At 47.6% G+C, this 13,126-nt stretch overlaps 1 protein-coding gene across 15 annotated transcripts in view; it reads left to right on the forward strand.

Annotated features, from left to right (window-relative positions):
- Positions 1 to 2,231: 2,231 nt before the first annotated feature.
- Positions 2,232 to 13,126, forward strand: part of DTNB (dystrobrevin beta) — a 141,129-nt gene continuing 130,234 nt past the window's right edge. For 4 of the 15 annotated variants that reach the window (XM_042809469.1, XM_042809477.1, XM_042809463.1 and 1 more), the window contains exons 1-2: positions 9,044 to 9,232; positions 12,682 to 12,749. In XM_042809469.1, the coding sequence (XP_042665403.1) occupies positions 9,180 to 9,232; positions 12,682 to 12,749 (121 nt within the window). In that variant the 5' untranslated portion in view covers positions 9,044 to 9,179. Of the gene's footprint in view, positions 2,310 to 2,514; positions 2,761 to 9,042; positions 9,233 to 12,681; positions 12,750 to 13,126 lie in introns of those variants that run through there. The other 11 variants (XM_042809486.1, XM_042809444.1, XM_042809453.1 and 8 more) reach the window with 7 other exon arrangements.

Below are 13,126 nucleotides of genomic sequence, written 5' to 3' on the forward strand. Positions count from 1 at the left end.
TTTAAGATCATAGAATGATAGAATGGCCTGGGTTGAAAAGGACCACAATGCTCATCCAGTTCCAACCCCCTGCTGTGTGCAGGTCACCAACCAGCAGCCCAGGCTGCCCAGAGCCACATCCAGCCTGGCCTTGAATGCCTGCAGGGATGGGGCATCCACAGCCTCCTTGGGCATCATCCAGTTCCAACCCCCTGCTACAGGCAGGGACACCTCCCACTACACCAGGTTGCTTCTCAAACTTTGTCTTCTCTGCTTTACTTCATGTAATTAATTAGTTGTTGCATTTTTTTATTAAAAGAATAAATAAATCTAAAAGCCTTTGTTAGCCCCACTCAGAAAGGGAGGGGATGGATGCAACCCACAGTTAGGAAGCAGTGCAGCCCAAAATCTAAGTATCAAGGGTTGCTGCCCAGAGAGGCTGTGGATGCCCCGTCCATCCCTGGAGGTGTTCAAGGCCAGGTTGGATGGGGCCCTGGGCAGCCTGGGCTGCTATGAAATGTGGAGGTTGGTGGCCCTGCTTGTGGCAGGGGGTTGGAGCTTCATGATCCTTGAGGTCCCTTCCAACCCTGGCCATTCTGTGTAATTCTGTGAAAGGCTGTCCCTAGAAATGCTATTGCTCCTATCTGGTTATCAGCAACGAGTGCCCGTTTCCTAAGCAATCCATGCCTTCCTACATTGGTTTTCCATCAGCTCTCCATGCAACTCTTCAGAGTAATGAATCTGCTAAGTGCCCTGGGACGGAGCTGTACAGAGGCCATCCAGTTACATTTGGACATTTCATCTCTGTTTTAACTGAACGCTTTCAGTTTAATAATCATCATCTGGTTTGTTTTGTTCTCTGCCAATTTGCAAAAAAAAAAAAACCAACCAAAAAAAACCCCAAAACTTGTGAGCGAAAGAAATGCTGCAGAATCAGTGTCTAAATATAGAGGAGAAGCACACCCATGGCTCAAGCAAGGTAATTATCTTGTCACACCAGAAAGGAATAAAAAGGAGGCTGTTCCTCTCTCCTGATCTCAGCTTCTGCTTTATGTCAGTTGCTGTGTTGGCTGTTAAGTGGGGATACGTGTGAGATGGAGGAGCAGCTCGGGACACACAGCTGGAGGTACATCTATCTACATGTACGTATGTATTCTCAACCTTACCTTTTGCTTGTGCTTCTTTTGGGCTGATCTCATTACAGCCAAATGAATTTAGACTCAGAGCCTTCAGACCTCTGAACACTGGGCACTGGGGTTGTGGGAGTTCAAGTGCATGAATGCATAAATGCAGAAGTGCATTTGTTGTAGTGGTGAAGCGTAGTTTTTTTTTCCAAATGGTTTCACTGTTAACTCCACCTCAAGTTGAACAGAAAGACAATTTTCAGATCTGAAAAGCTGTAAATGAATTTTAAGCACACATTGCCCCGTCCTGGTTTTCTCTGGGGCAGTTAATCTTCTCCACCAAGGCTCTCGTGGTGCTGTGATTTTGTACCTCACCTTTCTGACAGCCAGCAGCTCCCATCTGTGCCGTATTTTGCACCTTCCCCTTTGAGGAAAGGTTTTCCCTGGAATGGCTCTGCTTGGAGTTTGCTGCCTCGGTGCTGGTGAGACCTCATGGCTGGTGGGCTGCTCCCTCTCCTGGGGTCTCTTTGGGTTAGGGCGGATGTCAGGGGAAGTTCTTTACAGAGAGTGGTGAGGTGCTGCAACAGCTGCCCAGAGAGGCTGTGGATGCCCCGTCCATCCCTGGAGGTGTTCAAGGCCAGGTTGGATGGGGCCCTGGGCAGCCTGGGCTGCTATGAAATGTGGAGGTTGGTGGCCCTGCATGTGGCAGGGGGTTGGAGCTTCATGATCCTTGAGGTCCCTTCCAGCCCCGCGCTGAGCTCAGCACGTTGAAACCTCATCTTCAAGTCCCCTCAGCACCCGGACGAGCAGCGCTCACAGCTCACTGCGCCTGCGCCGCACAACGGGAGCGCGCGAAGCCTCGCCGCCTGTCGATTGGCTAGAGAGCACGAGCGCTCCCGAGGACGGAGAGCTCGTCTGATTGGCCGAGGGGCGGTGCGAATGCACGCACGTCCGCCGCCGGAGAAGCGTCCTCTCGACGATTGGCTGTGACGGCGAGGAGGCGGGGGGAGGCCGAAGGGCTCTCTCATCCATTGGCTCGCGGCGGCGGAGGGCGGGGTGGGATTGGCCGGAGGACGCGCGCCCCCGCGGAGGCGCCCGGCGATTGGCTGCGCGCCGCGAGGCGGCCGGGGACCGTTGGAGCGGGGACGCTGAGGCGGAGCGGCGGCCGCGGGCCGGGTGGAGCGGGGCGGCCATCCCGGGAGAGAGGTGCGCGGGCACACCGGGGCCGCGGGCAGTCGCGGGACGATCCGGGTTCTCCGTCGGGTTCGGGCTGCGCAATTTGCGGGGCGTAATTGGAGCGGGAGGAGCTCACGGCGCTCTCGGAGCCGAGAAGCGGGGCGGGCGGCGCGGTGCTTGGCTGCTGATGGACGCGGCTCGTCCCGCGCTTCGTGCCGGGTTCGGGTGGCAGCGCCCGGCCTTTTGGCACCGCACCGGCGGCCCTTCGTGCACCACCTTGGAGCCCCTCCTCTTTGCGTGCGACGAGAAGTTGAGTTTGAGCCCGAGCAGAAGAGCCGTGTGGTTTTTCACGCAGCTTGATGGTGTTTTGTTTTGTTTTTTTCCTCGCGTGGTTGTTTGTCTGTTTTTCAGGTTGTCCCTTCGATGTTGGCAGAATTTGCTGAGGTGGGCGCTGCCCTGCGAGGCTCCGTGTGCCAGCCAGGTAATGCTGGGCTGGGTGCGCACGGCTGTGTCTGTGAGCTCATCCATAGCACAGCGCCCTTAGGGTTAGAAGGGACCCTTAAAGGTCCCGCTGAGCAGGGACACGCACAGCTCCATCAGCGCTCAGAGCCCACCCAGCCTGACCTTGGCTGTCTGCAGGGATGTCACCATCTCTCTGTACAACCCAATGGATGTGGAGAGGCATGCTGCTGTGCAGTGCTCCCTTTCTTCATTGATTGGTGAGCCCCAGATGGGCTGGGAGTCACTTTGCCAATGGTTTGTGTGCTGCTTGAGAACACTGACAGCAGCCAAGCCACTGCCGTGAGTTTGGTTAACAGCTGTGCAGTGCTGCCCTTTAAAAACGCTTTGTACTTTCAGTTTTCTTATTCGTGTTCCTGAAACTGGGTGTGCAGTGGGTCAGTTTCCTTGCTCTGCTTTAGGCTGCTGTGGCCGTCCAGGCAAAAAAAGTTCACATTCTCATTTCCACATTGGGAAATTTGAGAAATGTTGGCTTGAAGAATTACTCGGGTTGGGTTTCTTTCCTCCTGTCTTTCCTTGGTTTGCTTTTCCTTGGTTAGTGTATGTGGTGCTCTACTGCAGTGTGATATTACGAAGTAATATTTGGGCATCTCGACATTAAAGTGCTGGAGCAGATTCAAAGAAGGGCAGCAAGGCTTGTGAAGAACTTGGAGAATATGGCCTACGAGGAGAGACTGAAGGAGCTGGGGCTGTTCAGTCTAGGGAAAAGGAGGCTGAGGGGAGACCTGATTGCTCTCTTCCAGTATCTGAAAGGTGCTTACAGCAGAGCGGGGCAGGTCTGTTCTCACTGGTGACAGGATGAGGGGAAACGGCCTCAAGTTGTGCCAGGGTCAGTTTAGGCTGGATATCAGGAAGCACTTCTTTACAGAAAGGGCTGTTAAGCACTGCAATAGGCTGCCCAGGGAGGTGGTTGAGTCACATCCCTGGATGTGTTTAAAATCCATTTGTTTGTGGTGCTCAGGGATGTGATTTAGCAGATGGTTGTTGGACTTGGGCAGTATGGTTGGGTTGTGGTTGGACTCGATGATCGTTAAGGTCTTTTCCAACCTGAGCGATTCTATGATTCTATAAAGTGCACTCAAAGGAATGAAGGTAACCCAGAAGCATCTGTTTGAGGCCGTTGCTTTCTGTGTTTCCAAAGGATATTTTAGATTAGTGCAGAGTTTGGGTAAAAGGGTGTTACTGACCAGCAGCTAGTGAAGATGGAAAGCATTAACCACTGTAGGGCAGTAATAGCAGTAATCTCTCATCAGAACAAGTACTGTTAGCGAGGCTGGCTGTGGTCTGTGCTGCACTTTCTCCAAAGGTATTTGCCAGATTGCCCAATTCACCTTGTGATTCCAGTGTCATTCTTCTGAGCCTTGCAGTCCTGCTGTGCTTTCCTCTGCAGCTCCCTGAGGTAGTGTCCCAGGCTGCTTTTGCCTTGACTGTACCATCCTGTTGCTTAAATCTTCCTTGGGATTCTGCTGCTTTTCTTGCAGAGGGTTCTTGTCTTCATTTTGCAGATCTGTGAGAGCCCTATGAGCCCCCAGCCTGACCTGCTCATTACAGTCCTGTGTTGTTGGGAATGCAGATGCTGTGGTAGCAGTAGACACTCGAGATTGCCCCCAGCTCCTGCTTCCTTGCAGCAGGCTGCTGCTCCTCTTGCAGGCAGTTTGGAAAGGCAAACTCCTGCCGTCTGTGAGCTTTCTTATTCATCACGTTATTTATCAGTACTAACATGAATAACAATGGTGAACGGTATAGAAAACTTACCTAGAAGCTGTGATGCAAAAAGAAGGGCTTTTGTGGCATCGCTGGTAAAACACAGGCGTTTTCAGTCAGCCTGTATATACTGTGCACTCAGTACCACAGGGTGGCATTAAGAGTGGCAGCTTCCAATTCCTTGTAACCAGGATCCTTCAGGGAGGAGCTTCGTGCTTCCACTCATCTGCTAGCTGCTCTTCTTACAAGCTTTTTATTTCTCAAAGAAGGCTCTTTGTGTATCATTTCCCTTTAAAACTCCTTTTAAAAGGGAAGGGAACTCCCTTAGCACAGCTGTGGGCAGTCTGTAGGGTCGGTGCTGCCATTGCATTTGCAGAACACTTTGCTGTGTTAGGTAGGAGAGTTTTCCAGTTGGCAGAGTTCTCAGAGTTGCCCCCTGAGCACAGCTTGCTTCTCTTAGCATCATCACTGCTGCTTTTAACTTTGTGCTTTCAGGATTATTTGGTGATAAGGACTCAAATTTGTAACGCTTATGTTGAGTTATATTTTATGGTTTTTCTCTCAGTGCCAAAGAGAAATCGTGATTGTAAGGTGTACGTTTGGTTTAGTGTTTAAATAGGTTCCTACTGATAACCTGTGGCTAGGCTTAGCTTCGTGGCTCTCTTGCAGTCATGTGGGCTTTCAAGGCTCACCGAAAGGAACGGAAGTGTTTGAACCTCTCAGCTGTGCTAAAGCAATGCACATATGTAATAAAATGTGCCAATGAACCTTATAGGTAAACTTAATTTGGAAGATACAGGAAGGGGCTTTGTAATGTGCTATCTGTTGGGGAGCTTTTGCTGGCCAACTTATGTATTGAAAAATGAATAGAGTTGCAATCAATACCCACTTGTATCTCAGTTTTTAACAGTTTGAGTATATGAAGTAGGCACTATTCAACACTTAGAAAGTTATTAAAGGAAAGCATTTTTGTTCTTGGTCCCTGTGCCCAACTTTTGTGCATCCTTCCCTTTTTGAAGGGTGCTTATAAACAGGAAGGGGAACGGTTGTTTATGAGGGTGAATAGTGATAGGACAAGGGGGAATGGCTTTAAACTGACACAGGGGAGGTTTAGGTTGGATCTTAGGAGGAAGTTTTTCCCCCAGAGGGTGGTGAGGCACTGGAACAGGTTGCCCAAGGAGGCTGTGGATGCCCCATCCCTGCAGGCATTCAAGGCCAGGCTGGATGTGGCTCTGGGCAGCCTGGTCTGCTGGTTGGTGACCTGCACACAGCAGGGGGTTGGAACTGGATGAGCATTGTGGGCCTTTGCAACCCAGGCCATTCTGTGATTCTTCCCCTAACTTCTGGGGAGCTGATCTGACTGTATGCTGTGTGCTGAAGCACGCAGTGCTGTCCTTAATAGCTTGTGGGTTTCCTGTTCGGCATGCTTAACATTTCCCTCTCTTCTGAAACTCTGTATGCAGATGTGCATCCCTGATGTATCAACTGGTGCCATTCCCTTACAGCTTACTTATCCTCTATGACTTTGAGAACATCAGCTGCAGAGCTTCTCTGTCGCTCTGTGTCACTGCCTTTCCCTGCTCTGGCATTGCCCCAACAGATCCTGAGGGCACAGATTTGTTGCTGTTCCAGGCAGTGTACAAATAGTTACAATGCAGGCGCTGAAACATTGCTGTGCTGAAGTGTTGTAGCCATCCAGGTAGGCTGGAGATGGACCTGAGTGTAGATGGAGCAGGGCAGTGGGCCTATCTTAGCGCTGCTTTTGGTTCCAAACTGCTTGATTGCCCATTAACTGAAGGGAAAGATACTGTATCTTATCTGTGTGCTTTGTGCTCAGTCTTCTTTAGAAGCAGCTCCTGAACCACTGTATTCAAGTAAAATTAACAAACACACACAGGGGAAAGAGTGATCTCTGAATGAGTGGTCAGGCACTGGAGTGGGCTGCCCGGGGAGGTGGTGGAGTCGCCGAGCCTGGAGGTGTTCAAGGAGCGTTTGGACGTTGTGTTGAGGGACAGGGTTTAGTGAGAGCAATTGGTGATGGGTGGATGGTTGGACAGGATGATCTTGTAGGTCGTTTCCACCTTTTCCAACCTTGGTGATTCTCTGATTCTGCTCTTCTCAACTGCTATCCCTTATGGCTTGTGAAGATCTTAAGCAAGCATTTGAGCTTTGTTGGGATCTGTGGTACCAGAACGTGTGTGTGGTTCTTCATGGATGCTCTGTTCGTTGATGTAGATTTTGAGGTAACATATCAAAGTGTTCTTAATATTTCCGTGCATCATTATTTATGCGTTAATGAATTCCATTCAGCGTTGGGAACTAAATTTGAAATTGTAGTTGAACTAGAAGAATGATCAGAAGTGTGTAAAATACGCTTTAAAGAAGGTGATGGGGGTCTGTTAGCGTGAGTGGCTGCTCTTTTTCTCTCCTTGAGTTTCCATTGAATGGTTTGGATTGGAAGGGACCTTAAACCTGTTAAATACGTGCCCCTGAAATAATTTCTAGAGCTCTTCTTTTTTTCCTGGTAAGATGTATGGTGAAGTAAATAATCATAATATGAATCATAGAATGGCCCGGGTTGCAAAGGCCCACAGTGCTCATCCAGTTCCAACCCCCTGCTGTGTGCAGGTCACCAACCAGCAGACCAGGCTGCCCAGAGCCACATCCAGCCTGGCCTTGAATGCCTGCAGGGATGGGGCATCCACAGCCTCCTTGGGCAACCTGTGCCCAGCTTTTAGGGGAGGACTTTTGATCTCTTACACACATTTGTGTTTGACTGCTGATGAGAGGGAGATCAGAGTTTGAACCATATGAGAATGGGAAGTGAAGAGAGGAGCAAGGAAGTGGGACAGCAGCATTATCACGTTTAAGATAAGACTTTAAGATCCAGAGCCACAAATTTAAGACTTCTAAGATAAAATAAACTGTTGAAAATCACTGACATCGAATGAAAATGGGAACCGTGGAAGTTTAGAAGCTGAAATAAATGAACACGAGGATGCTAAGCAAACTTAAATTTAATCTTTCATAAATGAACTTGTATTTGTGTTCTGGGTAGCTGATGGGGCTGAAGCATTTGGTCATAAACAGGGCCTGATAGTGGTTATCAGATCTTCAAGTTATCAGAGCTTCCTTTGGGGGGTGTCTCACGGGTGGAATTGCAAAATAAAAACAAATGGAGTATTTAAAAACCAACCCCAAAACAAGGGGAAAAAAGCAACGCATCCCTTCAGTAGCTCAGAAGCTGATTTATTTAGTCCCTAAATTAAAGTAATTAGAAAGCAGTGAGGCAACAGCTGAAGTTGCAGATATGGAACCAGGATGACAGCATTTCAGGCTGTGATTTATTACATGGCAGGAGATGCCCATGGTGATGGTTGGGGAAGAACAGATGGTGTGATTTGGGACGGTGGCCGTGCTTGGGTCGGGAGCAAGGGCTGTGGCATTAGCTGGAGTTGGCTCCATGGTCAGGCTCCTCCCACTGATAGAATCACAGAATCATAGACTGGCCTGGGTTGCAAAGGCCCACAGTGCTCATCCAGTTCCAACCCCCTGCTGTGTGCAGGTCACCAACCAGCAGCCCGGGCTGCCCAGAGCCACATCCAGCCTGGCCTTGAATGCCTCCAGGGATGGGGCATCCATAGAAAAGGCAATGCCATTTGTCTGGGCCGTTACCTACAGCTGATGAGCTCCAAGAAGAGCGAAACCTTGTAATATAGGTCCTGTAGTATTGGCCTGATGAGGTCCTTCTGTGCTTGAGCTGTGAGTGATCAAGAAGCATTGTGGTGCCATCAGTGGCTGAGCCCATTGCAGCACGTCTAGGGGAGGAAAGCATTCTGGCTGTACCTTTTATTATGTCATTAGTTTTTTATCCAACCAGGCTTAAATAATGCTTGTATGTATTGCGGGCACGGGAGAGAATTTTCAAAGGTAAGGAAAAAGGGAGAAATGTGAAGAGCTGAATTATCCCATAGAATGTGGGAATGCTCCTTCCATCGCAGTATAAAATATAGCTTATATATACATATATATGTATATAAAGTAAAAATAATTGTCACTATTGTATCTCTTAGCATGCCTGAGCATGCTTGACTTTAAGATGTGTAGAGCACAGTCAGCATCAATACCTCTGCTGGCTTCTCTGCTAGGTGGAAGGTGAACTCTTTGACAGCAATGTATTCATCTTACTGATCTCATATCTGCCTCCTTGAGCAAAGTTACTGCATCTTGACATAAAGCAGAGCTGTACTGTGTTGAACCAGCACCATTCTTACGCTAAAGTCAGCACTGCTCTGCTGCTGCAGGGAGAATATTCTCTAGTTCATTGAGTTGGACTTGAATAGAGCACCTGCATGGCAAGAACCAATATGAAGACCAAAATGTGTAGAACGTCTTTGAGCTTGCAGCTTTCCATGCAGAGCAGAATCCTTGAAACTCTGGGAGCTGCCCAGCCAGAAGGATTGGCTGCGGATTCAGCTGCATTTGATCGTAAAAGCCTTTAAGGAAAAAAATACATTGGATTGAACCTCATAGAATCCTTAAGATTGGAAGGGATCTCTGGAGGCCATCTAGTCTAACTTCCTCGTCGTCCTTTTTGCTAAGTGAAGCAGGAGCTATCATAATGCAAGTGTCCCCTCCAGATTGCTACAGGTAACAGAGCAGCTTGTTGAGGAGGAAATGCCAATGGAAGCCGTCCAGGGTTTACTGTCCCATCACCATCACCTAGCAGGGTGGGTTATGTTGTCATACTGCTTTTCTGCTTTAAGGGAAAAGGGAACGTTTTGCAAGAGCAGCTAAAGCGGATGCTCGTTGTGCAGCACATCTGGGTGTGAAATTCAGATCTTTATCACCTTTTAGGTTTTCCATGATGTTTAAAAGGCTGATGGCAGTGTAGGTGGTTTGTGTCCAAGCACGTTTCTGCAAACGCTGACATTTCAGCCTTTGGTTGAATTGAGTGTTATTTAAACTCATGAAATTAAGGCCTGTGTTGCTCTTTGTTCACCCATACTGTAAGTTCTGAAAACTTGCTGGTCTCACTTAGCACCTGAAGCCATTTGCAGACCTCCAATTTCCTTTCTGTTTCATTTGTGTCTTCAGTATTTACTGTGGCCAGGACTTCTGTGTCTTTTTAGTAGCAAGAGGAAAAAATGAAACAGGTTTGTTTTATACCATAGGATAAAGATCTTTAATTGGGAAAGCATTGGGGCAGGAAAAGGGAAAGCAACACAAAACCAGACTAAATACGTTGTCTCACTGCAAAGCACACATCAGTATAGAGCAGAGATAAGAAAATGATCTCTTTACTGTACGAGTGAGGTTACATTCTTGGGCAGAAGTGAAATACAGCAGAGGGGTTAGAAATCAGCTCCTGGTGGTCCTTAGCAGGTTTCCTACTCATACAGAGGAGCCGAATCGAAGACGGAACTCAGTGCTTCAGTTTTAACCCAGGCTTTTAAAGTGAAATTCAGCTTTTTAGGATAACGCGCTTAAAAATGTTCTTAATGTGTGATCTGTAACGTTTGCAGGGTTTTGGCTTCTAGCTTTATGCAGATAGCAAGAAGCATTGCCTGTTTCTCAGCCAGTCATTGGTTTTCAAGAGGTTGAAGTATCTTTCCTCTGCTTGCAAGTGAGGCTTTGCTGTAAGTCCCTTCTAGGGACCCGGCTGTTTGTGGTTCTGCTGAGGCTCACAGGTCCTTCTGTACCTCTTTGTTCCAGCTTTACAAACAGGGTTTGTTGGTTGTTTTTTATTTTGGTGAGTGAGTGCAGGAGATGTAGCACAGAGGAACATTTTTAAGTGAACATGGTAGGCATGGGTTGACCATTGGACTTGATGATCTTGGAGGTCTTTTCAACTTGTTTGGTTCTGTGGTTGTTGAGCTCTTCACCTGCTGAATGTTTCAAGTGCTCCCTTGTGAAAGAGAGAAGATTATTTCTTCTTATTCATTATAGAAAATCATTCAGGTTGGAAAAGACCTCTAAGATCCCCAAGTCCAACCCATCCACCATGCCCACTGCCCACTGCCACATCCCCATGGTTCTGAAACACCTCCAGGTTTGGTGACCCCACCACCTCCCTGGGCAGCTGTGCCACTGCAGCACTGCTCTTTTGGAGAAGAAATGTTTCCTAATAACGAACCTGAACCTTCCCTGGCACAAGGTCCTGAGTTTCAATTGATCAGGCTGCATTCATGTGTTTCTGCTCTTATAGTGTGGATAGGCTGGCTTGCGTACCCAGATCTCAGTTCAAGAGTGTCACTGAGCAGATGGATCACTCGTTGCTTGCACAGAGTACAAAGAATAGTGGTAGATGCCCTAGAAGCCCGTACCGTGGTCAGCCTCAGCCTACTGGCTGTGAATTCTGTGATAGTGTTCTATAGCACTGGTAGATGAACGGCCTCTAAAAATCTCAAATCCTGGTACAAGCAAAATGATGAAGCCTCTATAGGGGAAGGGGCTGATGTCAGGGTGATATAATGACTTTAAATGTTCTGCATTGCAGCTTTAGGTTGGATGTCAGGGTTCTTTACAGAGAGAGTGGTGAGGTGCTGGAACAGCTGCCCAGAGAGGCTGTGATGCCCCGTCCATCCCTGGAGGTGTTCAAGGCCAGGGTTGGATGGGGCCCTGGGCAGCCTGGTCTGGTATGAAATGTGGAGGTTGGTGGCCCTGCTTGTGGCAGGGGGTTGGAGCTTCATGATCCTTGAGGTCCCTTCCAACCCTGGCCATTCTGTGATTCTACACAGCTGTGACATGAGGACCGGTCCCAGCACTGCAGGAAACTGCAGATGGGAGCAGGTTGTTGGGAGGTGGGAGGAGGGACATGCACTCAAAGCCCAAGGCCAGCAGTTGTCATGTCAGCCTGGTGGGTCTCGATGTTGCAGAAAATGCAGTGGTATCGTGCCTTGTGTCTTGATAAAATGGTGTCTATTAAAGCTATTTAGAAGACCGAGTAATTAACCCAACCCATGGGGTCCATCTGTTGTGGAATTTAGAGAGGTGCTGGCATTTGAAATAAAGCTGCTGGCTGGTAGAGCAGCTGGCATTCTTCAAGATGGCATGCCTATGGGGATAAAGGGAATGTTAGCACTGAAAAATAGCTCCTAAGCTTGGGGCAGCGTTTGAGGATAGCAAGAAGGACGTTGGTTCCAAGTCTACGATTGTCTGAAGTAGGAAACAAAGTATTTCCAGATACAACCATGCAGTTATTTTCGTTTTATGAACTGCTCAGTTTAAAGGTCTTGGTGGCTTCCAGGATGAATGCATGTTGGGTTCTTTATCAGAGAATAATTAACAGAGAGTGGAGGACTGCTGAGGGATGCTGTTAATCAGAGCACATGTTAAGTGCCAAGACACAGCTTCTTTTTCTTGGGTGACATTTAAGCCTAATGAAATCTGTCTTGCCATTGTGCTGCGTGACGATGAGCCGGCCAGCTCCCTTGGAGTTGGTTTCTGATGAAGTGTAGAATGATTGTTAGGCATTTTCTTGTTGTTTTGTTGTTGGTTGGTTGGTTTCATTGTTGAAGTCATTTAAAAAACATGTTTAATTAGTTGGTGAATAACAACAGAATAATACAACTTTACACTGATGTTGAATTTAGTTGCTTATTGTTGTGCTGCGGTCGATGGAGATTCAGTAGTTGTCCTTTGAGACTCCCTTATGAAGTAAGCTATAGAAAGTACTGCATTGTCCTGTGGCTCCTCAGCTCGGGATATGAGTCCCACTATTTCTATGCCACTTCTTTCATTGTTTCCCCAAGACAAAAAGGGCAGTTTGTTTCAAAGTTGGGTGATAGTCTTACAACTTTTGTTTCAAGACAACTCCTTGCTTCACCCCAACATCGTGCTTGTAAGGATCTCTGAGTTTTACAAACGTAAGGTTAGAAACTGAAATGTCAGAATTACTGTTTCCTATATTATCACAGCTTGAAGAGGCATTTCACTGTCTCTGCTATGGAATGCTGTAGATATGAGGAAATGCCTGTTTTTCTCTACTCTTAATCACAAAATATCCCAAATTGGAAGGGACCCGTAAGGTTCATCGAGTCCAACTCTTGGCTCTTCTTTTCATTTTCCAAATCTAACCAAACTGTTTTGGTTGATGAATATAATGATATTGTTCACGTTAAGTTGCTCTTGTAACAGGAATTCTGGTGCAGACACTCATTGCCATTTTTGTCTTCAGAATGATTGAGGAGAGTGGGAAGAGGAGGAGGACAATGGCGGAGAAGAGACAGCTGTTCATGGAAATGAGTAAGTAGGAGATTGGAAAGTAACATCATTTATTCTTTACACAGAGCTTTGTTTTTAGGATTTCACCCAATCATTTACATCTGGTTTCCTCAAGACCATTGCCTGAGCTGGTGAAAAGCATCCTGGGTGCTGGTCAGGAGGAGAGTGCAGGAGATGGGTAACAGAGCCGTGCAGTGCTACACTTCTACACTTTGCCAAGCTCCTTTTAAAAGGAGCATTCATGTTTCCCATATATTGGGACTTCTGAAGTTTGTAGACAGCTTGTAAAATAAATAAAGTTGGAAAGGGCGTATTTCACCTTAAGGTGCATCGTGATGCCCAAAGAGAGCCTGTAATTGTTAGTATAAATCAAGTGCCTGTCTGGAGGTAATCTCATT

This window comes from Centrocercus urophasianus, unplaced genomic scaffold, assembly GCF_019232065.1.
Source record: "Centrocercus urophasianus isolate 14NV4802_14NV808 unplaced genomic scaffold, USGS_Curo_1.0 seq_10, whole genome shotgun sequence".
Lineage (NCBI taxonomy): Eukaryota > Metazoa > Chordata > Aves > Galliformes > Phasianidae > Centrocercus > Centrocercus urophasianus.